This window comes from Balaenoptera borealis (assembly GCF_965194805.1).
Source record: "Balaenoptera borealis genome assembly, chromosome: 11".
NCBI classification, from domain to species: domain Eukaryota; kingdom Metazoa; phylum Chordata; class Mammalia; order Artiodactyla; family Balaenopteridae; genus Balaenoptera; species Balaenoptera borealis.
Genome location: NC_138868.1, coordinates 9912592 through 9939922, shown reverse-complemented (window position 1 = coordinate 9939922; position 27331 = coordinate 9912592). Strand labels below are relative to the sequence as shown.

At 62.1% G+C, this 27331-nt stretch overlaps 2 protein-coding genes across 13 annotated transcripts in view; both read left to right on the top strand.

Annotated features, from left to right (window-relative positions):
• Window positions 1-9005, top strand: part of DAGLA (diacylglycerol lipase alpha) — a 62380-nt gene extending 53375 nt beyond the window's left edge. For all 6 annotated transcript variants that reach the window (XM_082342931.1, XM_082342928.1, XM_082342933.1 and 3 more), the window contains 7 exons: window positions 43-185; window positions 506-574; window positions 910-982; window positions 2198-2394; window positions 3230-3359; window positions 3889-4076; window positions 5536-9005. In XM_082342931.1, coding sequence (XP_082199057.1) covers window positions 43-185; window positions 506-574; window positions 910-982; window positions 2198-2394; window positions 3230-3359; window positions 3889-4076; window positions 5536-6487 — 1752 coding nt within the window. In that variant the 3' untranslated portion in view covers window positions 6488-9005. The remainder of the gene's footprint in view (window positions 1-42; window positions 186-505; window positions 575-909; window positions 983-2197; window positions 2395-3229; window positions 3360-3888; window positions 4077-5535) is intronic.
• Window positions 9006-13871: 4866 nt separating this feature from the next.
• The window catches only part of MYRF (myelin regulatory factor), a 30989-nt gene continuing 17529 nt past the window's right edge, over window positions 13872-27331 (top strand). For 5 of the 7 annotated variants that reach the window (XM_082344268.1, XM_082344267.1, XM_082344266.1 and 2 more), the window contains exons 1-3: window positions 13872-14035; window positions 26210-26297; window positions 26473-26736. In XM_082344268.1, the coding sequence (XP_082200394.1) occupies window positions 13990-14035; window positions 26210-26297; window positions 26473-26736 (398 nt within the window). In that variant the 5' untranslated portion in view covers window positions 13872-13989. The remainder of the gene's footprint in view (window positions 14036-26209; window positions 26298-26472; window positions 26737-27331) is intronic. The other 2 variants (XM_082344270.1, XM_082344269.1) reach the window with 1 other exon arrangement.

Here is a 27331-nt window from a genome sequence, read left to right as displayed (position 1 = left end):
AGGCAGCGGGGCAGGACTCTCAGGGCTTCTCTCGGTCCCCAGGGCCGCGGAACCAAACACTACGGCCTGATAGTGGTGGGCCACTCCCTGGGTGCAGGCACTGCTGCCATCCTCTCCTTCCTCCTGCGCCCCCAGTACCCGACCCTCAAGTGCTTTGCCTACTCCCCCCCAGGGGGCCTGCTGAGGTGAGCAGTCTGGGGCCTCAGACTTGGCTGGGGGCGACGGGTGGACAGTGCTGGGAGCTGGCTCGGTCAGGGGGCTGGACTAGGCAGTCTGGGTTCCGATCATAAGGGAACCTGGGAATGGCCTGGAGAGTGGAGTTGGGGGTTCTGTCAAAAGCCAGGTGGACCCTGAGATCTAGTCCCAGCAAAGCCTTGCTGACTGGATAGGCGGGCAGGGAGCAGGCAGCCCCGCTCCCCAGAGGGTCTTGGAGTGCTGGAGCAGAGCCCCCTCGGGAACACCACGCCCCTCCCCTGCCTTAGCACCCCCTCGGCTTCCCTTGCAGCGAGGACGCCATGGAGTATTCCAAGGAGTTTGTGACAGCTGTGGTCCTGGGCAAAGACCTTGTCCCCAGGCAAGTCGCTCCCTCTCTCCACCTGCCTGGCCTGGGCTGTTCTCCCACCTCGGGGCCTCACCCAGGTGCCCCGTCTCTCTCACTCAAATTCCCACCTCCTCGAGGGACCCCAGAATCCCCCCTACTCAGGTGTCCAGGGTGAGAGGGCAAGGTGGGCCCGCCCTGCCTGGCCTCCCCTTCCTGGCTGGGCCCTGCCCAGCTGCAGGCTCTTCACCCACCCCGTGACCCTGATGGCCTGGTCTTCGTGTTCCCGGGAGCCCTGCTGCCCCTCACCCCGCCCGTCTCCCCGTCCCGGGCCAGCTCAGGCTGACGCCCCGACTTGCTTCCTTCTCCAGGATCGGCCTCTCCCAGCTGGAAGGCTTCCGCAGACAGCTCCTGGATGTCCTGCAGCGAAGCACCAAGCCCAAGGTGAGCTCACTCCCCTCCCTGCTGCCGGGGCACCCTGGGCTCTGGGCTCCCCGTTTGTCTTCTGCCCCACCTGTCCCTCGGCCCCCCGCCACGTGAGGCCAGGCTGGGGTATGGTGGATGTCTTGGGGACCTCAGGCCATCAGGCCCTCAGCATCTCCGAGCTCACCCCATCCGCCCCCTACCTGTCCTTGTGCAGATGGGGAAACGGAGGCCCAGGGTGGGCAAGGGACTTGCTTTTGCTCACACAGCAAGTCGTAACGCAGTCAGGACTGGAACCGAGGGCTCCTGAGTCCTGACTCCTGTGGCACAGAGCTGCCTGCAGTCGGGACAAAGCAGTCCCGAGGTCAGTGCTCCGAGCGTGGCAGGAAGGCCTCCTCCAAAGCCCACTGCGCTCCCCAGGCTCAGGGAGGCTGGAGGTCGCCTGGGGAGGGGGTCTGGGGGCAGTTTGTTCTGGTTTTCCCTGCGGCTGAGAGGAGAGGACCAGCCCTCCCTAACCCCTCTTCAGGCCTGCAGAGGACACTGGGGGCTCTTCCTGTAGCATGGCCTTCGGCGTTCCAGGCTGGGGGGGGGCATGCTGCAGCCAGGCGCCCTGAGGCGGGCAGGGGGCGGCTGGCCAGGCCCAGCAGGGCCTCTGTGCCCCCAGGCCCGCCCTCACCCCATTCACCCTCTCAGCTCAGTTGGGACTGTTCCCAGCCTTGGTGCCCGTGACCGTGTGGCAGGCAGGGCACCAGGTGCCGGGGTGAGCAGGCAACGAAGACTTAGGAGGAGCCTAAGGACATGGAACTGCCCCTCTCAGACCCAGTCCCGGGTGCTTGTCAGGCCCAGGAGGCAGGTGGCGGGGCGCCGACCCCAATGTGGCCGGGCCTGGTGGGTGCAGCTGGACTGAGCTTCGGGGTCTATTCTGCCTCTGACTTATGAGACGACCTAGAGCAAGTCCCCTCCCTTCGCTGGGCCTGTTTCCCCTCCGCTAGATAAGGGGTTGACTGGTGTTGCAGCCCTGAAATTCAGCCATTCCATGTCATCTGTCCTTGGCACCTTTTTGGCCATCGTGGCCGCTGGACACCTCAGCCCCCGCCTCTTCACTGGGCGCTGCCCTTCCCTCTGCCCCATGGCCATCCCAGTTCCCCACCATCACCTATGAGCTCTCCTGAGCACCCCCTGCCCACCCGGGCAGCGCCCCTCAGCTCCATCCCCCTCTTCTCCCTGTCCCCACAGTGGCGAATCATTGTAGGGGCCACAAAATGCATCCCCAAGTCGGAGCTGCCCGAGGAGGTGGAGGTGACCACCCTGGCCAGCACGCGGCTCTGGACCCACCCCAGTGACCTGACCATCGCCCTGTCAGCCAGCACCCCTCTCTACCCCCCCGGCCGCATCATCCACGTGGTCCACAACCACCCAGCGGAGCAGTGCTGGTAGGTGCTGCCCGCGCCCCGGTCAGCTGGGAGGTGGCGGCAGCCAGGGCAGGGGAGTGGAGGATGGGGCCAGCCTTCATTCTGTCACCCTCGGGGCGTAGGTGCAGAGGCTGGTGATGGTGGCCCAGGGCGCCCACAGCAGGGTTGCCCCAGCCTCGGGCCCTGGAAGTGCAACGACAGGCCGATCCAGAGCAGGACTCCAGGCTCCTCTCTTGATGGTCCCGGTCTTCGTCCCCAGTGTCACCCTTCCCTGGTGTCCCCCAGGACAGCTGTCCCCACTCGCATCCATTTAAAAACGGACGCCCTGGAGGGTCACCCTAAAGCCCTGGCCAAGCTCACGCCTCAGTTGTCACTTGGCATCGCGGCTGGGATGAGTTGGCAGACAGCTGGTGGGGGCAGGAGAGAGAACAGGAGAGGGCTGGTACGGCGACCTCTCCCACCTCACCCCCCGACCCCTTCCCGCTCTCTCAAAGGGTTGGGCTGCCTCCTCGACAAATGGCTTGTGAGCCGGGACCCTCCCTGGGGTGGAGCAGGTATGGCCCAGGCCACAAGCAGGTGAAAGGCTATGTAGGGATTGGGGCTGAGGCTCAAGGTCAGGTTTTCTGGCTCCATTTGGCATAAATGTTCCTGGCTGGGGAGGGGGTGGTGGCGAGGGCTGAGGTGAGGCAGAAGCAAGGAGCCCAGGGACACAGCCTTGCTGGTCCAGCCGGGCAGGGCGTCTCCAAAGCCACCCCACCCCCACCAAGCCAGGGCAGAGAGCAGGGCCAGGGGCCTGGGGGCCAAGGCCAGGCTGCCCCCCTCCCGCCCGCTTCCCTCTGGCCCCTGTGCCCCTCAGCTGCTGCGAGCAAGAGGAGCCCACGTACTTCGCCATCTGGGGCGACAACAAGGCCTTCAACGAGGTGATCATCTCGCCGGCCATGCTGCACGAGCACCTCCCCTACGTGGTCATGGAGGGGCTCAACAAGGTGAGCCCCACGGCGCCTGGCCGGCCGGGTCTCCGTCCCCATGTTACACACAAGGGTGCGACGCTCAGAGAAGTGTCCGCTCCCTGGACATTCAGTGGGCCAGGGAGCCCACTCGTGTCCTGGGCTCCACACCCGCCTCTGTCCACACCACCGTGTGGTCCCGTGGTGGGTAGGTGCTAGGAGACGCCCAGGAACCTGTCCCTGAGGCAGGCTGAGCTCAAACCCCGAAGGCCACCTGGCACTTGGCGGACACATGGCCAAGCAGGGGCAGCCTTGGCCATTGCCCGGCCATGGAAGGGCCGACCACAGGGTAGGAAAAGTCCAACCTGTCCCATCTGTGGGGCGGGTGAGGCACGATCACGGGGCCCGGCCCCGACCTTCCCGGAGGAGCTGGGCCCTGTTGGGGGAGGAGAGCAGCCCGGCTGACCCCATGAAGCTCTGCTGGGCCTGAGAGGCCTGGCCTGCCGCCCCGCCTCCACACGTGATTGTCACCCCTCCGCCGCCACCAGCTTCCCCGTCCTGTCCCCAGGTGCTGGAGAACTACAACAAGGGCAAGACGGCCCTGCTCTCTGCTGCGAAGGTCATGGTGAGCCCCACGGAGGTGGACCTGACTCCCGAGCTCATCTTCCAGCAGCAGCCGCTGCCCACGGGACCACCCGTGCCCGCCGGCCTGGCCCTGGAGCTGCCCGCCGCAGACCACCGAAACAGCAGTGTCAGGTGAGCGCCGTCGCCCCGCAGCCCCGCCCCAGAGGGTGTGTGCAGCGGCCACGCGCGTGCTTTCAGCGCGCAAATGTTTGTGCACGTGTGCATTCTGTGTACGCGCCGGGCCCTCGTATGTTCACGCCGCTCTGTACACGTGCACGGGAGGGATTGAACTTGCCTCCGCTGCTCGAGGTCTCTCCTGCTCTGCCCCCACTGTCCCCCAGCCTGCCACCACTGAAGCCCATGTGGGCTAGTAGGCATCTAGGAATGCACAGACCCCTGACCACAAACACACAGATTCACTCATAGCTGTTTAGACCCAAACAGATGGACACCCGTGCGCTTACACGCACACACATATTAAAGCTTACACGTGTATATACATGTGTTCACAAATAGTACCTCTAAGTGCACAGAGCCCCATACAGACAGACTCACGTATAGGACACACACCAAGACGGAGGCCAAGACGCTTGTACACAAGGACACGCTTGCGCGGGCAGCCATGTGTGTAAATGATGGATGCACCTGTACCCAGACCCAGCCTCTCAGATACACGGGCCGACTGACATACAGACGCCTAATATGCATGCTGCACGCAGAGACACAGCGTGTACACGCTTCCAGACGCAAACACACCCCACATTCGCATGCACTCTTTTGGGGGTTGGGCTCTGAGGCCGTGGCTCCTGGGGTGGGTGGGGATCCTCCTGCCTCTCTGGGACCCTTCCCGCCCAGGTCCTGGGTCCAGGTTACAGATCTGGCCCAGAGGCTGCTAAAGAGGGTGGTGGCGGCTTCCTGGCCCTTGGTGGGGACACCTGGGCTTCTCTCCCTACCTTACAAGCATTTCCCATAGCGGCTGCACGACCAGATGGGGGAGCCAGCGTCCGTTCGCAGCTGCAGTGACTCCTACGTCCCCCACCCTGGCCCTTCACTCACTCCCTGCAGGCCGGTGTGCGGAGACAAGGGGCTCCAGGGCCCCATCCAGCAGAGGGCTACACCCCATGGGAGAGGTGGGAGGAACCCCAGGGTGAGGAAGGAAGTGACAGGAGCTCAGGAAGGGGCACAGAGGGATGCTGGCCCGGAGGGTGGGGTCGGACCCAGCGGAGGCGGCTCTGGGCCATGCTCGCTCCCTCCCTACCTTCCCTCCTTTCCTCTCTACCCTTCCACCTCTGCCTCCAGTGACCTGGGGCAGCGAGTCTCTCTGGGCCTCAGTCTCCAGGTGGGTACAGCGACGTAGGTGCAGTGATGGGCACCAGTGCAGACCCCCGGCCCCCTCTCCCCAGCTCAGCCCTGCATCAACTCTCTTGTCTTCTTTCTTGGGGTCTCGTGAGCTGGTTTTTTAAAATGAGGGTTCCCTGTCCCCAGACTGTTCAGCCACTTTCCCCTCCTCCCCCTCCCCAAGTTCCCTCCCGCCGGGGAGCTAGGGGTGGGCCGCCGCCCCTCTGAGTCTCACCCCTCCCTGCCCCCTCAGGAGCAAGTCCCAGTCTGAGATGAGCCTGGAGGGCTTCTCGGAGGGGCAGCTGCTGTCCCCCGTGGCCGCGGCAGCCCGCCAGGACCCGGTGGAGCTGCTGCTGCTGTCCACCCAGGAGCGGCTGGCAGCCGAGCTGCAGGCGCGGCGGGCGCCGCTGGCCACCATGGAGAGCCTCTCGGACACGGAGTCGCTGTACAGCTTCGACTCGCGCCGCTCCTCCGGCTTCCGCAGCATCCGCGGCTCGCCCAGCCTCCACGCCGTGCTGGAGCGCGACGAGGGCCACCTCTTCTACATCGACCCCGCCATCCCCGAGGAGAACCCGTCCCTGAGCTCGCGCACCGAGCTGCTGGCGGCCGACAGCCTGTCCAAGCACTCGCAGGACACGCAGCCCCTGGAGGCCACCCTGGGCAGCGGGGGCGTCACCCCCGAGCGGCCCCCCAGCGCAGCCGCCCACGACGAGCTGGAAGAAGGGGGTGGCGGCGGGGCAGCCCCCCGCAGCGGAGAGCTGGCGCTGCATGATGGGCGCCTGGGGGACTCGCCCAGCCCTCAGGTGCTGGAGTTCGCCGAGTTCATCGACAGCCTCTTCAACCTGGACAGCAAGAGCAGCTCCTTCCAGGACCTCTACTGCATGGTGGTGCCCGAGAGCCCCACCAGCGACTACGCCGAGGGCCCAAAGTCCCCCAGCCAGCAAGAGATCCTGCTCCGCGCCCAGTTCGAGCCCAACCTGGTGCCCAAGCCCCCAAGGCTCTTCGCTGGCTCGGCCGACCCTTCGTCGGGCATCTCGCTGTCGCCCTCCTTCCCACTCAGCTCCTCGGGCGAGCTCATGGACCTGACACCCACGGGCCTCAGCAGCCAGGAGTGCCTGGCAGTGGACAAGATCCGGACTTCCACCCCCACCGGCCATGGGGCCAGCCCCGCCAAGCAGGATGACCTGGTCATCTCGGCACGCTAGCACGCCAGGAGTTGCTGCCAGCTGAGGCCCGGGCCAGAGCGGGTGGCTCCTCAGGCTCCTGGTGGCTGCCCCCCCCCAGGCCGGGCAGCTTTGCGGAGAGGCCCCCGCCGGGCCAGTTCAGCCTCAGGCATTGGGCATTGCTGCTGAGCTGGGGGCCCGCATCCCTACCTCAGCTTTGGAACCCCCAGAGCCAAGGCAGCTGGGATCTGGGCCCCCCAGATAGGGAATGACAGGGAGGGGCATGGAGCAGGGAGAAGCCTGGGGCAGCCTGCCGGGTGGGCAGGGCAACACTCCGCCCTCTCAGCCTGAGTGCCCCCCACGGGGGCATCCTGGCACCTCCTATTCCGGGACAGGCCATGAGTATGCTGACGCCCCGTCACTGCCCTCTGGCTGCTCTCCCAGGGTGGACATGGAGAGCAGCCCCCTCCCCACATATTCTCATCTGTGGTCCAGGCTGGCATCTGCCCTGGCCACCCCCAGATCTGGTGCCTGCTGGCCAGCCCCCTGGGGTGACCCCCCCCCCCACCAAGGTGGCCCGCAGTGCTGTGTATGTTTACAGAAGCTGCTGGGCTGGGCTCAGGATGTGTCCTGGGCTTGCAAGCCCCCTGACCCCCGCTGCAATCACGTGTTTAGTAGCCCCCTTCTGGGCAGGCAGGTGCCAGCCTCCTCAGGGCCCAAGGCAGCCATGGGGCCTGGAGGGGCCTACAGGAGGGTGGGGTCAGGACCGCCCCTTCTCTGCTTGATATCCCTCATGCTGATCCCTCTGTCGATGGGTCCTGGGTACCCAGGCCTGCCCCATTACTTCCTGGCCTGCCTTCTACCCCCGGGAATCCTGGCCACTCAAAGGGTGGAGGGCACAGGTGTGACCACCCCTGCCTGCAGAGTCAGTGCCCTGGAAGGAAGGAGGGCCCCACCAAACCCCCTTTTAATCACCTCCCCCCAGGCCTGGGCACCCCAGGCCCTGGGCTCTGCAACCAAACACGCCTCCACTCTGCACAGCTGCCCCTCCCCGCTGGCCTGGGCTCTCTCCTGGGAGCGGGCCTCTCTTCCCTCCCACCCCCAATGTCCTGTTGGCCCTAAGTGGAGCCAAGCATGGGGTATTGTGGGACCCGGCTAGAGACCCAGGAGGGCCAGGGGCCCTGGGGCCATCCCAGTTTAGCCTGAGGCCTCCACAGCCCCCACTTGGGAGGGTTCCTTCCCTGCTGGGTTGGAGAAGCAGCGGGGAAGTGGAGCCCCTGCCTGTCCCCAGAGGCAGAGCGGCGAGGGGGCGCATGCCGGCACGGGGCGTGTGTGCGCATGTGCATGAGTGTGTGCCGAGGAAGGGGCTGCTGGGGCGCCCTCCCCGCCCTGCCCGCCCTGCCTGCCTGCCTGCTGCCCCTCCCAGCCTGCCAAGAAAACAGGCAGCAAACATGATGGGCACCATGCGGCGGGGGCCGCGGGACGAGCTCGGCTTCGGACACGGCCCGTCCCCCTCATCTCGCCGGCTGCTCTGACCCCTGGTTTTGAAAACTGGTGTGTGCCGAGGCGTTGACCGCCCGCTTGTGCCTTCATTTCCTTGGAGGCAAGGTCCCCCGACTCTGGGCCTGCCCATGGCCTCCCTGGGTTGGCTAGGCTCCCTTGACCAAGACCCCCGTCTCATGATCACTGGTACCTGGGACCCCTGCCCACCCTGACACATGGGGACAGAGACCTGGGAGCTGGGCCCCCCTCACCCTCTGCGACTCCCAAACCTCATCAGCCCCATCAGGCTTCTGCCCCTGCTGGGCCCACCCCCTTTCCCGCACAGAAACAAGACGGAATCAGTGGCTCTTACAGTTTAAAGAAAAACAAAAAAAAAGACAAATCATAAATCAGAGTAAAGTTCCAACAAGCACCCCAGCCCGTAGCAGGGAGACTTGGGGTCTGGCCTTTTAGTTCCTCCTCCACCAGGGTGGGCCTGGGATCTCTGAGGGGGCGTGGTGCCCACCCATGCCCAGGACTGAGCCATCAGGGACAGACCCCCCCACCCCCAAGGCTGCAGCCGCACAGGGTTACAGGCTTGGGGCTGGGGCAGGCTCGGACTCAGCCCTGGACGCTCCAGGGTCAGCCCACATCTCACCCGCCCCCTCCCCCACTCTCCCCTGCAGGATGGGCCTGCTGTGTGTCTCTCCCTTCCTCTGCACACCACACTTGGGGGGTCTGAGCCACCCCCCTCAGCCCGGCTCAGCTCAGACCGACCCCCATTCTGTCCCCCAGACCTGCAGCACAAGGTTTCCTGGCCGTACGCTGGCCTGTCCTCCCAGGGGCCCGGGCGACCTCCATATGCAATCAGTAGTGAGCAGCTGGGCCCCGCAGACACTCATGCACTGTACGTGCCATTCTCCCATGACTTTTTTTGTACTTAATGTATGAAAGATCCAAACTAATATTGCTGTAAAAAGGAGAGACAAATTAATATAGCTTATTCTATAAATATATCTGTATATAAAGTTTTCTGTATATTGTATAGAGCTGTGTATAAACTGGATGTAGAAGCACACTGGCAGCCTTGAGTGACCTCTCTTCCCCGCAGGTGGGGTGGAGGCTGGGTCTGAGTGGCAGAGTGGTGGGAGGGGCCTCTGAGGTTGGCTGTCACCGCTGTCGATGCCCTGGTCCAGGACCACACTTTGAGTCGCAGTGAGAGACCGGAAGACCCTCAGAGCCCCATTTGAATGGGGGCAGCTCCTTGTTGAGCCCTACCTTCGTGGGGTACATGCCAGGGGCTCCGTCTGACCTCATTAGGGCCTTGAAAGATGGGGCTTCTTAGCCCCTTCTCCCTGAGGGGTCTGGGGCTCCGAGAGGGTAAGTAAACTGCCCAAGACCACAGAGGTAGTGATGGGGTACCAGGCAGGTCTGACAGTGCCCGCCCCTTCCCCCCAATGCTGAGAGCCAGGGTGGGGTGAGGGCACTAAAACTCCCTGGCTGGGTAGCACTGGAATGCAGGGCCCACTGGAAGTCTTTGCTGAGGGCTTCTCTAGGAGGGTGCAAAAGACCCGGCCAGGCCCAGGGCACCCCAGGGACAGTGAGGCCAGGGGAGTGGCTGCAAGGCCACGGTGGGCAGGCAGCTGGGCCTCCAGCCAGCCCCGTGCCCAGGCCTGCCCCCTCCACGCAGCAGATGGCGCTGTTCCTCCAGCCAGTCCCAACGGGACCTGCAGCGTGCGGCCCAGGCACTGACCCAGCCAAGCTGTGACCGGACCTTGACCTTCCCCTCCCCACACCGCCCACCCTCCCAGCCCTGAGTCCAGAGTGGGGAGTTGGAGAGGATGATAGAACCGTTCTGTCTTCACCCAGGCCTCTTTGAACGGAAGAAATGGAGGCTACGTAAGGGTGGAAACTTGCTCAAGGTCACTCAAGCCTGGGGACAGATCTAGGACCAGAATCCAGGCCTCCAGGCCAGGACTCCGGCCTCCACCCTCTCCTCATGGTTTTCAGAGGTTCTTCACACCCTGTAGTCTCATTTGGTCTGCATATTATCCTATCTAATTAGTGGAGCAGAGGCAGAAGAAGCTGAGGACCAGAGAGGTTCTGTGACTTGCCTAAGGTCACACAGCCAGAGCGAGGAATGGGGAGGGCCCCTCGTGAGGAGCAATTCCGGGAAGGGCTGGAGCAGCACTTTGCCTCCCAGACCCTCGGATGTCCCCTTCCGTCTCCGCTGGGAGAGAGGTGGGAGAGAGGTTACCCTGCAGGGTCCCCAGCCTCACTGACTCCCTGGGTTCACACCCACCACCCTTTGGGCCCTCCTCTCTTCCTCTGCAAAATGGGCAGATGCCAGGGCTGCGTGGGCCCACGGGAAGCCTGGAGTCCTGCGGTAGGGAGGGTTCTGTCCACAGAACCCCACCCTCTCCTGGGCTGGCCTCCAGCCCGTTACTCATTAACTCTCAAGTCCCTGCCCCCCTTTCCCCAGGGCTGCCTGCTGAGCTGCCGGCTCCTCCTGGCCCTACTGGCACTCAAAGGCCAGCACTGGGCACTGGAAACTGACCTGGAATCAGAGAAAACACCATTTATCAATCACTTCCCTGGTGCTTTACCTACACCGTGAGGTGGGAATAATGGGCTGATTTAGAGATGAGGCCTCCAAGGACGAGAGGACAGGGTTTGGAGAATGGCGGAGGCAGCCCACAGGGACAGCCGTGTCTGCCGGGCCAGGACTGAAATCTCGGTCCCTCACTCATGTGGCTTGGTGGGGAGGGGGTACCAATGGGGACCCCTCTCCATGGATGGGCCCCTCAAGGTCCTGATTGTTCAAGGCTCCCTGGGGCTCCCTCGCCAGTCTCCACCTCCTTCATTATGGATTTCGGGGTGGCAGCCTTGACTCTTAGCTGAGCCCTGGAGTCTGGGACCTTTCAGTCACCCTTCTCCCCCAGCCCAGAGATGAAGATCCCTGGGGACCGTTGCTCCTTTGCTCAGTGGCTCAGTGGAGTCAGGGGAGACGGCAGGGCTAGAACCTCTGAGCAAGGCCAGCTCCCACGGGATTAACAGGAGGCTGCATCCCACCCCGCGCAACTTCAAGGCTGACCCAGAGACATAGTAATGCAGCCTGCGGAGTTGGGTGTTGGGAACAAAATATGCATAGCCCACCCACCCATGGCAAGGGCAACGCATAGCTCATTGGGATGGCCCTCTAATGCTGGACTTTTTGGTACCCTGTAAGATGTGGCAGAAAGACCTGCTGGTGGGGGAGGCTTATAAAGAAGCCGGTTTTCCAGCCAGTAACTGCTAAAATAAATTCATGTTTTTATGAATTTAACTGGGCAACTGCTAAAATAAATTCATTTTTAAATATCACACGGCGTAGGCGGTGTCTACTGTGTCCACAGGCAGGCCTGACCCGGGTGTGGGAGGGGGCAGAGCAGAGAATAACAATTGTCTTAAGGGAGGCTGCAGAGGGAGAAAAACCTCTGGGGTGTATCAGCTGGAAAAGAATAGGCGTCTCAGTGTGGCCCTCTCCCCCCGCTCGGCCCGGCCCCTGCGGGGGGAGAACTGGTCAGCACACACAGCTGGGGCCTCCAGCAAAATCCCATTCTATATATCTAAGAGCAACAGCTCGGAGAGCGGCCCCTGGGGGACAAAACCTCATTGTGAGGTGCCCGCCGGCCTGGGTGCCCCCTCCCCCAGCCCCAGAACTGTCGTGGCATTGACCCTCCTCGGCGGGCCACCGCAGGCCTGCTGACTGGGCCACATCTGGGGCTCAGGCCCTGGCTGTCCCTCCCCCGTGGCTGGCCGCTGGGGAGGGGGAGGGTGGCCTGGGAGGAAGCCGCTTTGCAGGCTCTCACCCCCACCCCGACCAGGCAGCCCAACTCGTACCCCACTCTCCTCTGGGGGGCCACTGGTGGGCAGAGTTGAGAGCTCTGGGCTGGCTAGGCTGGCATCTTGATCTGCCAGTGAGTCCTCCCACCCCCCCAAGGGCCTCAGTTTCAGTTTTGTCTTCTGTCAAACAGTTCTGAGGTGGGATGGGTTTTTCCAGCTCTAACCTGCTGTGTCTGAGGACCCAGGGAGGCTGTGAGCTGAGCCACTCTGTAGTGAGATGATTTGCTGGGTCCGGGATTCCATAATTCTCTGCTTCCAAGGTTTCAGAGGTCTAGGATTCTGCCGTGTGAAGCTGCCACCATCCATTCATTCATCGCATATTTATTGAGCACCTACTGTGTGCCAGGTAGTGTTCTTGGTGCTGAAGCTAGAGCAATCACCAAGCCAGAAAAATCCCTTACCCTCATAGAGCTTCCATTCTTGAGCGAGGAGAAGGATAATAACAAAGAGTAGATACAACTCTTTTATGTGGGGAGAAAGAAAGGCCTAGGTAGGGGGAATTCCTTTCAATAGGATGGTCAGTGAGGTGATGAGTGAACTGAGACCTGACTACTACAAAGGAACCAGGCCTGTGGGATCAACATTGCAGACAGACGGAACAGCATGTTCCAAGGCCTGCGGCAGGGAAGTCCCTGGTGGTCCAGTGATTAGGACTGTGTGCTTCCACTGTAGGGGGCACGGGTTCAATCCCTGGTCAGGGAAATAAGATCCTGCATGCTGTGTGGCCAAAAAAAAAAAAAAAAATCAAGACCCCGCGGCAGGTATGGGTCTGGCATATGTGAGTGATGGCAAGGAGGCCTTTTGGTGGCTGTGACTTAGTGAGCAATGGAGAGAAAAATATAGGAGCTGAGGTCAGTGGTACAGGCAGGGGCGGGTCATACAAGGCCTTGGAAACCAGGGCGGGAGTTTAGATATTGTGTTTTAAATGTTTATTGAAGTATAGTTGGTTTACAATGTTGTGTTAGTTTCTGCTGTACAGCAAAGTGAATCAGTTATACATATATAATGCCATTTGCAGCAACATGGATGGACCTAGATATTGTTTTGAGTGCAAAGGGAAACCACAGGTTTTAGCAAAGAAGTGAAATGATCTGATTTACATTTTAAAAAGAGTAATTTGGGAGGATGGTAGAGGAGATTGGGTGGGGAGAGAGGCTGTGCAGTTGGGCAGAAAAGAGATGAGGGGGCGCTCACAGGGGTGGAGGCAGAGGGACAAGGCTGGTGGATTCACTCAGGACCCTCCTGGATGATTGAAGGGGAAGTTTCCCAGGTCAGCCAGGATCTGGCACTGATGCTGCCTTTGATGCTAATTACTTGGAAACCCTTCGACCTGCACTGTTCAATACTGCAGCCACACATAGCTATTTAAATTTGAACTAATTAAAATTAACTAAAATTGGGAAGTCAGTTTCTCAGTCTCAACAGCCACATTTCAAGTACTCAGTAGCCACATGTGGCCGGCGGCCGGCGTTGACCATGCTGGACAACGCAGAGAGCATTTCCATCGTCACAGAAGGTTACACAGGACAGACTTCCTCAGACGGTACTGAACTTCACTGAGCCTCAGTTTCCTCATCTGTAAAATGCACATAATAGTTTCTCCTTTGTAGGGTACCTGAGAGGACAACGTGAGATAACCCCTGTAGAGCGCTCACTGTGGGCCTGGCACATAACAAATATTCGAGAAATGCAGGTTATTATTATTATTGCTGAGAGGGGGGTGGATAAAGGAGAGGAAACGGGGGATGTCTCTGAGGTTTGGTTCTGAAAATCTAAGATTCAGAAGCCAGCTATCTTCCCCTGCCCAAGGGGCGGCCGAGGACTGCGGGGGCCCTGCCCTCCCGGCATAGAGGCTGGGCCGCCCCTCGACCCCCAAGCTGGTTAGGACCCCGCGCCGAGCGCCCCCTGGAGGAGCCCCGCGCGTCCTGCCCGCCGCGGGGCTGCGGCGCGGGGATGGGACGGGCCGGCAGGGGGCGCTGCGCGCGGCGGGCGGGCGGGGCGCGTGGGGCGGGCAGGGGCCGGGCCAGTGCCGCGCGGGGGGCGAGCGCGGCGGCGGGCCGGGCGGGACCGCAGCCGGAGCCTAGCCGGGACTGTCGCGCGGGCCGCGCCGGCGATGCCGCGCCCCCGGGCCGGGCTGTAGCGGGGCCGGGGTGGAGTGTACGCGGGGCAGGCCGGACATGGAGGTGGTGGACGAGACGGAGGCGCTGCAGCGCTTCTTCGAAGGTGAGGGACCGCGGGCCGGCGGGGGCGGCGACCCTCTCGCTCTGGGAACCCGCAGCCGATCTCCCCGGGGACTGGGACCCCCGACTGTGCTTTCATCAAGCTGGGACCCCCCACCCCCCGCCCAGAACGCCTCCTCTGGGCTGGGGCCCTCCTCTGTCTCCTGGAGGTTACTACCCACCTCCGCTGAAGTTGGGCTCCCCACTCCCCGTACCCCAACACACAACTTCCTTGGAGCTGTATCCCCTTCTCTGCTCGGTCCTCCTTCATGCCTTCCAGGACCTGCAGTCCCCCCTAAATTCTGACACCTCCCACCCCCAGCGCACTTCCCGACGCCGGGACCCTCTACTGTGCTTCCCTGGGACCCCATCCAGGCTGGGGCCCCCAGCATGCCTTCTAGGATCTTCCATGCCTCATAGGCTGGCACCCCAGCATGCCTCCCAGAGACTGGGACCCCCGCCTAGAGACCCAGGCACCTTGTGTGCCTTTCAGGTTGGCACCCTACCCCCAGCCTGACTCCTACCCCCAGCGCCTCCCCACCAGTGCTTCCCTGAGACAGGGACCCCCTTCAAGACTGTCACCCACCCACCTTCCACAAGGCTGCTCCCTCCCCCACGGCTGAACTTCCCCTTGAAGCAGCTATCTCTCCCCTACTTAGGGCTGGGAACCCCTCCCCAGCATTCCTCTGTGGGCTGGATTTCCCCACCTCCCACCCTGGAATACTCTCCTTGGTTCTGGAACCTTCTTGAAGTTGGCATCCCCCCGTTAGCCACCTCCGCACTCCGAGACCCTCCCAAAGCTGGGAACTGCATCCTGCCAGCTCTGTGTGGCTCCTCGGGGCTGTTTCGCTCACACCTGTCCCTGGAGCTATGCCTCCTCTGGCTGTGCCCTCATCCCAGGAGTGACCTCATCCCCTCACCTTGACCCTGATAGGACCCTCCCCAGGGCTGGGATCTACACACACCCTACAATATTTTCTTCTACCCTCTCCCCGCTCCTGGCCAGTGGTTTTGGGGGTCTGCTCCTACATCTCACCCACTCCCCTTTCCTGAGTAGTCTCTGCCCCTTGAGGCTGTCCCCTCTTAGGTTCTGGGTTCAGGAGGGGTGAGACAGAGTGTGGGAGGGGGGTGCAGAGGTGCAGGCTGACATCTCCCAGCTTCTCAGACCCTCACTGGAACATCCAGCCAGACCCTCTGGGTGCTTTTGCATCTCTCTCCGCCAACCTCGATAGCCCAGCCTCTGCCCCCACCCTCCCCCTAGTCCCTAAGTCCATATCCTGCACCTCAGTGCCTTCAGAACCCAAAACTCAATGATCCAGAACCTTCCATCAGTGTGAACCTGCCCGTGGCGAGGCACGGGTGGCCCACGGGGCACACCGTGCTGCAGCTGTTGGGCCACAGGGCAGGGAATTAGGGTCCAAGTTTCAAGCCCAGCGCCCAGAGCCCTTTGGAGTCCCATGAGGGAGCAAGGAAGGCCTTTCTTTGACTTAGTTTCTCCCTGTCTGTGACTGCCGGGGGGGTGGGAGCCTTTGTCCACTCTGCTTGCTGAACAGTCCAGGTAAGGGCATCCCCAAGCCTCAGGCCTCCCCACTCCAGGATTCTGGACACCCCCAGAATCCAAGAAATCAGGTTTGGACTAGATGAAGTGGTTGATCCTCAGGTAGTTGGGCCATTTGAGGTTCCTAGGCGTTTCCCCGTCAGTCCCTGGGGCTCTTGTTCTCCCCAGATCCTGTTCATCCTTTAAGAGCCTTGAAGGGCCTTATGGGGGCTGGGGGCTCTGGGGAGGTAGGAAGGGGACACTAGTCCTTGCTTGGGGGCCACTATTTTGGGGGTGCCCGGAGCCCGCCGGACATCCCAGATGACTCACGGGCCAGGGCCCCCTTGCTTCCTGCAGAAATCCCTGTGCCTCCTCCCCCAGGACCCTGGGCCTGGGCAGAGGGGTGGACCTGGCTGGCCCAGGCTCCCTGTCTCCTGAGCCAAACTTTCCCTCCTGGCCGTGGGCGGGGGGTGGGGGTGGGGCCTGACGCCACGGCTCAGCCATGCGGCCGGCCTGGCTGGCCTGGCGGGGAGGCTGCTCTGCTCCCTCCAGAGAGATAAGAGCAGACTCAAGAATGTCTGTGGAGGGAGCCAGGGGCTGGAGAAGTGCTCCCAGAGCCTGAGATGGGGGGAAGGTGGGGCGGGCGCGGAGGGCTGGGGTCTCCGGGGCCACCTGGGGGGGGAAGGTCTGGCCAGGAATCCGGTGGGCAGCGGCATGTGGGGGACGCAGTGGGGGTGTTAGGGCGCCCCTGGGCGGGGGCGCTGCTGAGTGTGCTCACGAGTGGAAGCGTGGAAGTGCAGCGGTGCTTTTGCGCACGTGGATGTATTTCCCAGGAGGAGGGAGGGGAAGCAATGCCTGCGTCGCACTTGGGGCTGGGGACACCTGAGCGCTCATCCTGGGTCCCGCTTGGCCTTGGTCACTCCCCAGGACAGTGGGTACGGCGGGCAGGGTCTGTGCTTTGAGCTCTGGACTTGGAGGTGGGAAAGGGCTTGGCTGAAGGGGGCAGAGTGTGCCCAGGCCCCTCGTGTGCCATGGCCCACTCTCCAGGCACACCAAGCATATGCCCTGGGTCCTGCCTGGTCCTGTGCGGTGGGCCCGGCTGTACCCTGCCTCAGGGTGGTGGGCTGGAGGCTAAGGCGCTTTGGGCCTCAGGTGGGAGGCTGGGACAGGGCGGCCCCCTCGAGGCTGGTACAGCCGGGCCCCCGTGACTGCCCTGCTAATCCCCTAGAGGGAGGCTACGGCCGCCCAGATCGGCGGGCACAGGGCCTGCAGAGAGGGGACCCTCCGGGCAGGATGCACTGGCTCCCAGCAGGTAACCGGGGCACAGTGGCAGGTATTCTCCTCATCACCTGACCGGCTGGGGCCTTGGACTCCCAGAGCTCGTCAGGGACAGGGCAAGGCAGCATCAGAGGATCCCCATAGGACTTTAGAGGTTCTGGTGCAGGCTCGGCCACTGAGAGCTGCATGACCCTGTGCAGAGCTCTCGCCCTCGCTGGGCCCCTTTTCCTCACCTGCAAGACAGGAGTGGGTGGCAGAGCAGGTCCTGATGATGCCCTCGGCTGAGCCTCGTCCTCCAGCCCCGGGGAAGAGGGACGTTTTAGAAGGGGGAGGGTGCTGGCCCCTGGCTCCGGGGGCACACGGGGCATAAGTGAGCAGCGATCAGCGCTCAGGAAGCCGGTGGATGTGGAGGAAGCGACTGAGGGGAGCTGGGCTGGAAGGGCCACCGAGAGGTTGGGGGACCTCCCTTGGCCTCTAGAGCCCCGCCAGGGCTGGAGCTGGGAGCCGGGTTTTCACTCCTTCCATACCTGATGGGTGCCTTGGCCTGGTGACTTTCTTTCTCTGGCCTCATGTCCCCTTCTGGGGTAGGCAGGTGGGCTGGACCAGAGCAGGGACTTCCAATGCGATTCTTTTTAGCCACCAAGCAAAGACAAACTCCTGGTCTCCGAATAGGACATATACACTGGACACGGGGCGGATGGGCTCCTCACAGACCCCAGACGCCAGATCCTGGTTTGAAAGCCACCCTTCCCCAGCTCTGGGATGTGGGAGGGAAAGGGTGGCATTGGCCCCCTTTCCCAGGGCCCAAGACTGCGGCTCTGAGAGAAGGGAGTTAGCCAGCGTGAGCCAGGGCTGACACCCAGGCCTCAGCACAGCCCTCTGCCACCAGGGCCTTGGGGGAGGGAGGGTGGCCTTCCTATGGGGATCAGCATCTCTGCCTCCAGAGGGCAGGAGGAGGCCCCAGGAGGAGACCACCTGACCACTTGTGGGAGAGGACGCCCACCCTGGGCAGGAATCGGGGGCTGAGGCGCAGTGTGTGATGGGGTGGCACTGTGCCTTGTGTCCGCCTGTCTGTCTGCCATGCGACCAGGGAGTAGGTGGATGGGGGAGACCGCCGGAACCCTGACTCTCAAGGAGATGAGATGGGGTGCCTCTCAGGTCCACCCAGAGCCCCCCCGGAGGACTCCTGTCCCAGCCCCACCTCCCAGGGTCCTGACTCCAGCTGGAGGAGAAGTGGTAGCCAGGGGTCTGACTCATCGCCCTGTCCCCAACACGCAGCACAGGGCCACACGGGGTGGGAGGGGGGCAGGAAATGTTCCCAAGGAATGGAAGCAACAATGACTGTGTGAACAGAGGCGGGGTGGAGGGCGCACCCCAGGAAGCTGACTCTCTGTGAGGGCCTGGCTCGGTGCAGGGGAGCGGAGCCGGCTGCTTCCAACCTGCTGGCCTCAGGGCCTCTCCTGAGTCTGGGGGCCTGGGCAGAGTACCCCTGGGGGTCTTAGGCAAAGCCAAGCAGGGTGTCTGGGGGAAAAACAGGCATCTCTGGGCAGAACGGCCTCCTCCTGGGGGCCTGGCCCCCACTCCCTGACTCCCAAGGGCCTACAGGAATGGGGGGCCCTGGCAGCAGAGGCCGCTGGGTAACAGCCTGGCAGGGCTGCTGATTGGCTGCTGCCCTTGGACTTTGCCCACTCGATAAGGACGGGGAGAAGAAATCATTAACTGAATTATTAACCAGGGATGGCCCCGCCCCACCCAGGCTGCCTGCCCTTTTTTCCCACCTTCTTTCTCCTCACGGCCCCCTCCTCTGGGCCTCAGTTTTCCTCACAGCCTGGGTGTGTGTATGGGGGGGCCTCCCCTCTCACCTCCATCTCCAGCCCCTGCTGCCACCGTGTTGGGCAGCCCCTTGGGTCTGTGTTGGTCATGTGCACTCCCTGGGGTGGGCTGAAGGTCTGTCCCTAGCTCTGCCGCTTACCCACGGTCCTTCTCCTGGGCCTATCACTGCACCTCTTTGTGCCTCCATTTTCCCATCTGTAGAATGGGAATACAGTTGCAGTAGGAGTACCTGCCTCTCAGGGTTTCCGTGGGGGTTAGGTAAAAGGGGCTTGAACAGGGCCTTGTGCAGTGCCTGGCACTGTTCCACTCTATGAATGTCAGCCTGGATTGTGATTATTCTCCCCTGGGAGGCTTACAACAGGTATTATCCTCCCCACTTGGAGGATTTATTGGTCCATGGGTAGGTCGGTGCCCCCAAGCTTGGGCTGGGGCCTGTGGCTGGCGCTGTGTGCCTTGGGAAAGCCCCTCACCCTCTCTGGGCTACTTATCCCAGGGATGAGCACACTCTATACTCAGGAGCTCTGCTCCATGACAGGTCTGGCCCTGCCTGGTCCTGATGCCTGCTCCAGCTGGGCCTGCCCTGCCCTCTACCCCAGAGATGCAGAACTTGGGCCTTGGGTAGGTGGCAGAGTGGGGGTGGGGGGAAGGGGCTTGACTGTCCTTTGTCTTTGCCTGCCACACCCAGGCCGGAGGTTTTCGCATGTGGTGTCTCCCGGGAGTCCTGGGCCTCCGTGGAAGTGCGGGTGTCCCCTCACTTCCGAGAGGGGGCTGCTGAGGCAGGAGGGGAAGGCAATGGGTCAGGCTCACTCAGGGCGGCCACGGCAGAGCTGGGCTGGGATGCCGGGTCTCCTGACCCGTCACAGTTGGGTGCTAGCTTGGAGTGGGGCGGGAGGGAGCCTCTCCTCCTTGCGTGCTGAGGGTCCTCACCCACCACTGATGGCTGCGCTGGGTGACTGCCGTCCAGCCCCTTGACCTCTCTGGGCCTCAGAGCCCTCACTCAGATGATCTAGGTTGAGTGACATAAGCAGTGAGACCCCAAGAGTGCCAAGGCCTGGAGTGGGAGGGAAGGAAGTTGGGTCCTGAGCCCCCACTGGCCTGGACTATGCACAGGGGGCTTCAGGGCTTCCTGGCCTCCCCCTGTCTCCAGGCTGCATCAGTGCGAAAGTTTTCCCTCCATCTGACCTAGATCCCTCCAGCCCCACCAATGCACAACCGCAGCCTCTGTCTCTGTGAGGAGCTTGGGGATCCTCCCTCACTCCCCTCTTCATCATCTCAGTCCCCTGTGTTCTCTTCTCCCCCCATGGTTCTCCCTCCTAGGGTCTGTGGCCTTGGCGGGGGCTGGGGGGTGGGGGGGAGTCCCCATCCCCTGCTTTGCTAACTTGGAGGGGGCTGCCTTTGGTGGTGGAGTTTGGGGTCTGTGACACCGAGTTCGCTCAGCTGGACTGGCTCCACCTAGAGCTGATGGGGAGGTGTGTTGGCCTGGGCCTGCCATTGGGTCAGCGAGCATTGGTAGGCACAAGTGTAGAAGTCTGTGAGGTGTGCTGAGATGTGAACATGCCTCAGGGCCTTTGCAGTGCCTCCCCACTGCCTGGAATGCGCTTCCCAGATGTCCATGTGGCTCACCTCCTTCGTATCTTTGCTCAGTAAAGCCCTCCCTGCTACCCTGTTTAGAATTGCAACTCTTCCCCACCCTCCTAGCACCCCAACCCATCTCCCTGCTTTATTGTCTCCGTAGCATTTGTCACCTTCTAAAATGCTGTGGATTTTACCCATCTAGCTTGTCATCTGACTCTGCATCCAGAATGCCAGCTTCATGTAGGCAGTAGGTTTTGTCTGTTTACTGCTTTATCTCCAGAGCCTAGAATTGTGCCTGATACATAGTAGATGCTCAGTAAATAATTGTGTGAATGAATGAATGAGCACACTTGGAGCATGCTGGTATGTGCACATGTGTGTGTCAGCGTACGGGGGGTGTGCCTCTGTATATGCGTATGTTCAGATGTACACGATCATGTGCGTGCCAGTGGATACATGCCTGGGAGTGTGCCCTTGTGTATACACATGCCTGTGGGGCATGCTGGTGTATGAACACAGGTGGGCATGGGTAACCCTGGTAGAGAGACCTGCTCCCACCCCAAGCTGCAGGGTCTCTACTCTGCCTCTGTGGGGAGGGGCCTTCCCCAGCCTGCCTGGCCTGGTCCCTGTGGGAGAGGGCTGGGGCCCCCCAGAGCAAAGTGGAGATCCCTAGGGACCAATGTGGGTTCCCTAAGAAGAGGCCACAACTGCTGGGCCCAGCTCTGTTGGACCTGGCTTGGGAGCATCTTCGGGCTGGAGTTCAGCCTTGTGTGGACCTGAGGACAGGGTGGCAGCTGTGTGGGGACTAGGGGAGGACATAGCTATAGCCCAGGGGTGGCTAAAGATTTCAGGTCCCCTGGAGGATCTGGGTCTCTGCAGACAGGAGGCAGAGCTCTACCGCATTTTTGGCAAGAAGTTGAGAGGGAACAAAGACAACCGTGGATCAGATTTAAGGACCTGATGGCAATGACTCCAGAGCTACATCCTTGTCATTCAGCCCCAAGCTAATTGGGGATTTGATGCAGAGATGCAAAGCGTAGCTTGCAGAATCAAGCATTTGGCCTGAAGGCATTTTGAGTGAGAAGGCTCTGGTCACAATTTGAAGCCTGAAGTAGTTGTCATGTTAATCATAGATCATATTAATAAAGATAGAAAGTCCAAACCAAGGGAGGTGAGAGCCCTCTGTGCCCTGTCCCAGTGTGAACTAGTTTGGTGCATGTTGATCAGCTCAGTCAATATTGGGAAATGAGCCACAGCACTGGGGGCCCTCTGTGACTGGGGTGATTGAGGAGGGACTGCCAGGGTAGGCAGGCAGTCACAGAAGGCTTACCCACTGGAGAGGGGATGGCTAGAGCCAAATCCTGGAGGCTGGACTGTGCCATGCGTGTGCCAGAATAACATCATGGCACAGGTTGTGCCTGGGCAGGAAAGGAGATGGGAGTCCCAAGAGAGATGGCAACAGAGCAATTTGAGGAATGGCCTTCTAGGGGCGAGGAGCTTTCCCACCATCTCACTGAAGACTCACGACCACGCCGTGATGCAGGGATCTCCTTCACTTGAGAGAGAAGGGAACTGAGGCACAGGGAGGTCAGGTCACTTGCCGAGGGTCACGCAGCAATGAAGGGGGACCCGCGTTAGCAACCAGGCCTCTGACCCCAGGGGTCCCTTAGGGCATTATGGGGATGCCAAGGTGGGCAGTCCCCTGACCACTGCTACCCTGGCCCAGCCATTGCCTGGAGGCAGGATGCCCCTCAGATTCAGATGGCTGGAGTGGACACTCAACAGCAGGGGGACAGACCTGTGTCCTGTTAGCCCCAGGTTCAGATCAGCTAGGCCTGGCCGGCATCCTTAGGCCATGGCCTGCCCTGCCCACGGCCACGTGGCCGACGGGATTTCCGCCATGTTTGGGGCATGAATTGACAAGTGCCCCATTGACGGTTGAGGGGGAGGGTGTGGGCAGGGCACAAGCCTCCCACTGTGCCGGGTCCCCACCCTCCCCCGTTCCCCGGGACAATGGCCGAGACTCAGCCAGTGGCCACAGCTGGTGGGGGGGGGGCGGGCATGAGCACGAGGGGGCAGGAAGGGAAGGGTCCAGGGTGGAGGACCACCTGGGCCCCCATCCGCCCTCATCCCGCACCTGGTTTGTGTCCCCTCGGTTCCTCTTCTGCCTAGCTGGGTGGCCCTAAAGGGAGGAGGAGAGAGGAGGGGAGGGGCTTCCTTCCCACAGCCCCGATTCCCGCCTGCCTGGGAAGGAGCAGTGTCTGGCTCCTGTTAAAAGCAGGTAATAAAGGGCCTAATTAATGAGGAGCAGCTGGGGTGCATAGCTCAGCAGGGCAGGGGCGGTGCCTGGAGGGGCCCTGTCTAGCCCTGGACCCCGACCACGGCATGGCCAGGCGGAGGTGTCCAGACTCAGGCAGGCCTGGTCCCAGTGCCCCGCTTGCCACTTTGCTCATTCATCCCATGAACGTTTATCGTGTGCCTGCGGCATGCTTAGATGCTTACACCGCTGAGAGACAAAACGGGGCAGGACTCACAGCCCCGCTGCCACACCTCTAAGCTATGGGAAAGGCGTTTATCCTTTCTGAGCCGCAGTTTCCTCATTTGTGAAACAGGGAACAAGAAAACCACCTACGCCGTAGGGTTGTTATGGGAATTAAATATGAGCCATATACCGTGTGTGGCATGGGGCTGGGCCGAGTGACCGCTCGGTGAGTGTGTGCTATGGGCAGCGGGTGGGCAGAGGACCGATTCTTCCCACGAGGTGTGTGCTGGGCAGGAGAGCAAAGAGCCTGATGAGAAAGTAGAAAGGAGGCCGCTCAGGAGAATGGGAGAGTCAGACATGGTCTCTCGGAGGAACTTACATTTAAGCCAAAACCTAAAGAGTCACGAGGAATGGGAACAGCATGTGCAAAGGCCCTGATGTGCAAGGGGGTATTTGTCCCAGGATGGAGTGAGGCGGGGGCTGGACTGTGGAGAGTTGCAGGGAGGGGCACTGGGGCAGGAGCGGCCATGGGGGCAGGCAGGGGGTCGACCACGTCAGGCCTTGGACGGACGAGGGTTCTGGTTATCCCGAGCAATGGGAAGTTGAAGGGTCTGGGGAGAGGGAGGGCAGGGATGCTGGTTTGTGACCTGGTGGTGCCACCTTCAGGCTGTGGGACCTTGGGCAGCCTCCCCACCTCGCAGGGAGGTCTTGAGGATCAGCATGAGACACTCTTAGCTTCCTGCCTGACGGGTATCTGCTGCTGCTCAACGGTGTTCCAGGATGTTCCGGGTTTCTTTGGGGAGCGGTGGGGGAGGGGGCCCTGCCTTTCTCCTGGGCTCCTGGGGGCTCTGCCCCAGCCTCAGGAGTCCCTGGGGCTCTGCAAGTCCCCACTCCCCCCTGTCCTGCTGGAACGTTGGGTTAGAGATCTCCAGTGTGGTTCATGGGATAGGCGGGGGGCATCTCCTGGGTGGCTGGACCCTTTGGGACAGGCGGTGAGGACTCCCCGAGAAAGAGGAGGTGTGGGGTCAGTGTTCCTCAGGAGGCCCACCAACCCCCCAAACCTCATACTTCTCTCCCACCCATTGGCCCACCCCCACCCTGCCCCAGTGGCTCCCCCCTCCCTCCTCCATCCTCCCGTCCACCCGGCCCCTGGCACCGAGGGTCTCTCCTCCCCCCAACCACATCTGGTTCTCGTTAGGGTCTCCCAAGATGCCTCTGTCTGAGGCACCCCCCATCCCGGGGGAGGTGGGCAGGAGGATTAGGGGTGATTAGGAGTGCTCCTGGCCAGGGGAGGAGGAGGAGGGGAGGAGGGGGCCTGGCCTGTTATAAATAGCAGCACCATGACTCTATCACCCCATCATTCACTGTGGATTCCAAGTTCAGTCTCAAAAACCTGCAGCTTCAGCAGCCAAGGTGGGAGTGACGCTCCAGTACCCCCTCCCTCCCCATCTCCTATGCCTGATCCTCCCTCAGGACCACCCCCTCCCCCTCATCCAGTGGGGCAGCCCAGGATGGCTGGGAAGCCTCAGCGACCACCAACTACACTTTCCCTCTTGGAGTCAGGCCCCTGCACTTGAGTTTGGCTTCTCCTTGCTGTGTTGCCTTGGGAAAGAGACTTGACTTCTCTGAACAAAGGGGATGATGCTAATAACAAACACCAAGTCTGCAGGGGCGACTGGGAGGTAAACCTGTAAAGCACTTCGGATAGCGCTGGGGCCCGGCACGCACTCAGTCAGTGTGAGCCACTGTCATCGTCACCATTATAGATTGGGAGAATTATGTCACAGGAAGAGCCTGCAGGATGCCTTACATATAATAAACTCCTATGATTATTAATGTACTTGGCTCTGAAAGTGCCTGGCACACAGCAGGCGCTCAATAAATGGGACCTTCGGTTAACAGGGAAGGACGGGGTGGGGGTCCTAGAACCTTGGCATGCAGCCTGGTCATTCCCAGCTTGAGAAGCTCCCCTTGCCCTGGGCGGCCATTGGCGGTGCTTGGTGGGTGTCCCTTGTTCCTGGCTGGGTGAGTCCGGTGTGGGGGCCAGCAGGAGGGCCTGTCCCAGGCAGCGCGTGACTCCTAGGAGGGCTTAGCCACTCATTAATCACCTAAGCGGGGCTCAGCATTCTTGAAATGCCGGCCAGGGCCAGGGAGGGGCCTGGGCTGGGGGTTCCTGGGGACCCCAGGGCTCTGGGGAGTGGGGACAGCCACTCTGTTTGCTGAGCACCCACTGTGTTCCGGGCACTTTGTATACCTTAACTTGTTTCATCCTCAGAACAACCCTGTAAAGTGTTAGCTGTTCATGTCCCCATTTTACTGAGGCGACTGAGGCTCAGAGAGGGTATGTGACCTGCCCAAGGTCACACAGCAGGGAGTAGGTGAGCTAGGATTTATTACTGGACCTGAGCTCTGTTCCCAGGGTTCACCAGGGGAGGGGGCATGAGGCGCAGACCCCAGACTCAAGGCCTAGGGGCCTGTGGGAGGGGCGCCTCCTGCCTCAGTGGGGCCGGCCAGCCCAGGTCAGCAGTGTGGGCGGGGCCGTCCTCCATTATCGGAGTTGACGCATCTCCCACGTCAGCCCCCTTATCACCCAGCACTCCAGCTCCCCCTGCAAGGTGACCCCGGGAGGGGAAAGGCCAGCGCCTCCCCCTCTCCTTCGCCGCTGATGCCCAAGAGAACTTGGCTGCCTTTTCTGTGAGTCCCTCCCGTTGGCGGGGCTGGGGCTCGCGGGGAGGGCCCAGGAGAGGTCAGGCAGAGGAGCAGCGCTCAGGCCACCATCGTTCCCCGCCGAACCTCTCCGGGGCTGTTTCCTCCTCTGGGCTCAGCCCTCGATACGGGGGTGATGGGCATACGCAGGGAGGGTGGGCTGGGCACTCCTGACTCCGACCCCTGCTCCCTCTCCACCTGCAGCTGGGGCCCGGGGTTCAGGCGTCTCCCCCAGCCCCATGGGCCCCCCAGGATGTGTGGTCCAGGCCGGCCAGGCCTCCTGCTCCCGGCTGCCCGCAGCTGGGCCGTCTGGAACCGCCTCCTGGAGGACAGGGCAGGACAGAGTCAGTGAGTCTGGGTCTGAGTCAGTGAGGGGGGTGGTATCCGCTGGGCACCCAGCTAAATAAAGCGCCTCGTTTGCTCCTCACAGCACCCCGTAAGACGGGGACACGGTTACCCCATTTTATAGACAAGACGAAGGGACTTGCTCATGTCACGAAGCTGGAAAGGAGAATGGAGGGGCAGGAAGCGGCCGGTCTGTCCAGACCTGCACTCTGGGCCCCGCCCCTCCCTGCAGAGCCCAGGTGGCCTTGTGGACTGAGGGCAGCAGCACCAATACCTCCTGGAGGGGTGTCAGGTGGGGGACGATGAGGGATACACAGATGGGGAGGGCCCAGCCTGGGGAGAATTGGCGGGCTGGGCCCAGAGGCCTAGGAGTCTCGGGGAGCCGATCTCTCCCCTCTCTCACGTCCACCCCTCCCCGACAGGCCACGACATCAACGGCGCCCTGGAGCCCTCCAACATAGACACCAGCATCCTGGAGGAGTACATCAGCAAGGAGGACGCCTCTGACCTGTGAGTGGCCCCCGCGGCACCCCAGCCCCTTTGGCCTCCACCTGGGAGGGGTGACGTGGCCCCGCCTCTGAAAGCTGCTCCTTTCCCAACCACTGAGCCGCCCTGCGGGTGGGAGCCCCGGGAGGGGCGGGGGGGTGGGGCCCGGCTGGCGCTGAGCTTCCGCCCTTCTCCGCAGCTGCTTCCCTGACATCTCTGCTCCAGCCAGTGTGGCCTCCTACCCCCATGGGCAGCCAGCGATCCCCGGCTCCAGCGGGGTCCACCACCTGAGCCCCCCCGGGGGCGGACCCTCCCCGGGTCGCCATGGCCCCCTCCCACCCCCGAACTACAGCGCCCCGCTCAACTGCAACAACAACAACGGCATGGGTGCTGCTCCCAAGCCCTTCCTGGGGGGCTCTGGGCCCCCCATCAAGGCAGAGCCCAAGGCTCCCTATGCCCCCGGGTGAGTGAGGGCAGTGGGGTGGGGTAAGATGCAGAGGCCCAGGCGCAGGCGGCCTGTGGGACCAGTGACTGGGGGCCTGGGAGGTACCGGCCAAGGCTGGGCGGTGGGGATCGGGCTGCCCTGTGGGTAGGTAAGGTGGCTGGGGGACCAGGGCCAGGCTGAGGAGGCGCTCACGGCTTTGTGCTGAGGCAGTGGACAGCCACGGAGGGTTCTGAGCAGGGGAGTGATGAGGGCTGACCTAAGTGCTAGAAAAATCTCCATCCCCGAGAGCTGTGTGGAGAGTGGCGGGGAGGGAGGGAGACTGGAGGCAGAACTGTTTACGCTCAGGGGAGCACCTCTGCACGCCTGCAGGCACCCGGGGCACCCAAACCCCTCCCTGCACCAGGCCCACCCAGTCACTCGTGCATTTATAGCTGCCGTTTCCCGCGGCCTCAGGGAGTTGGCCGATGGCACAGGTGCGGGACCTGAAGTTGGTGCAGATGTGGGGACCCTACCCAAACCGGCCCCCCAGCTCCTCCCCAGCTCCTCTCCAAGGAGCCCACGTCAGCGCCTGACCCAAGGGCTCAGCCTGGGCCCGGCTGTGACCCAGGGTTCC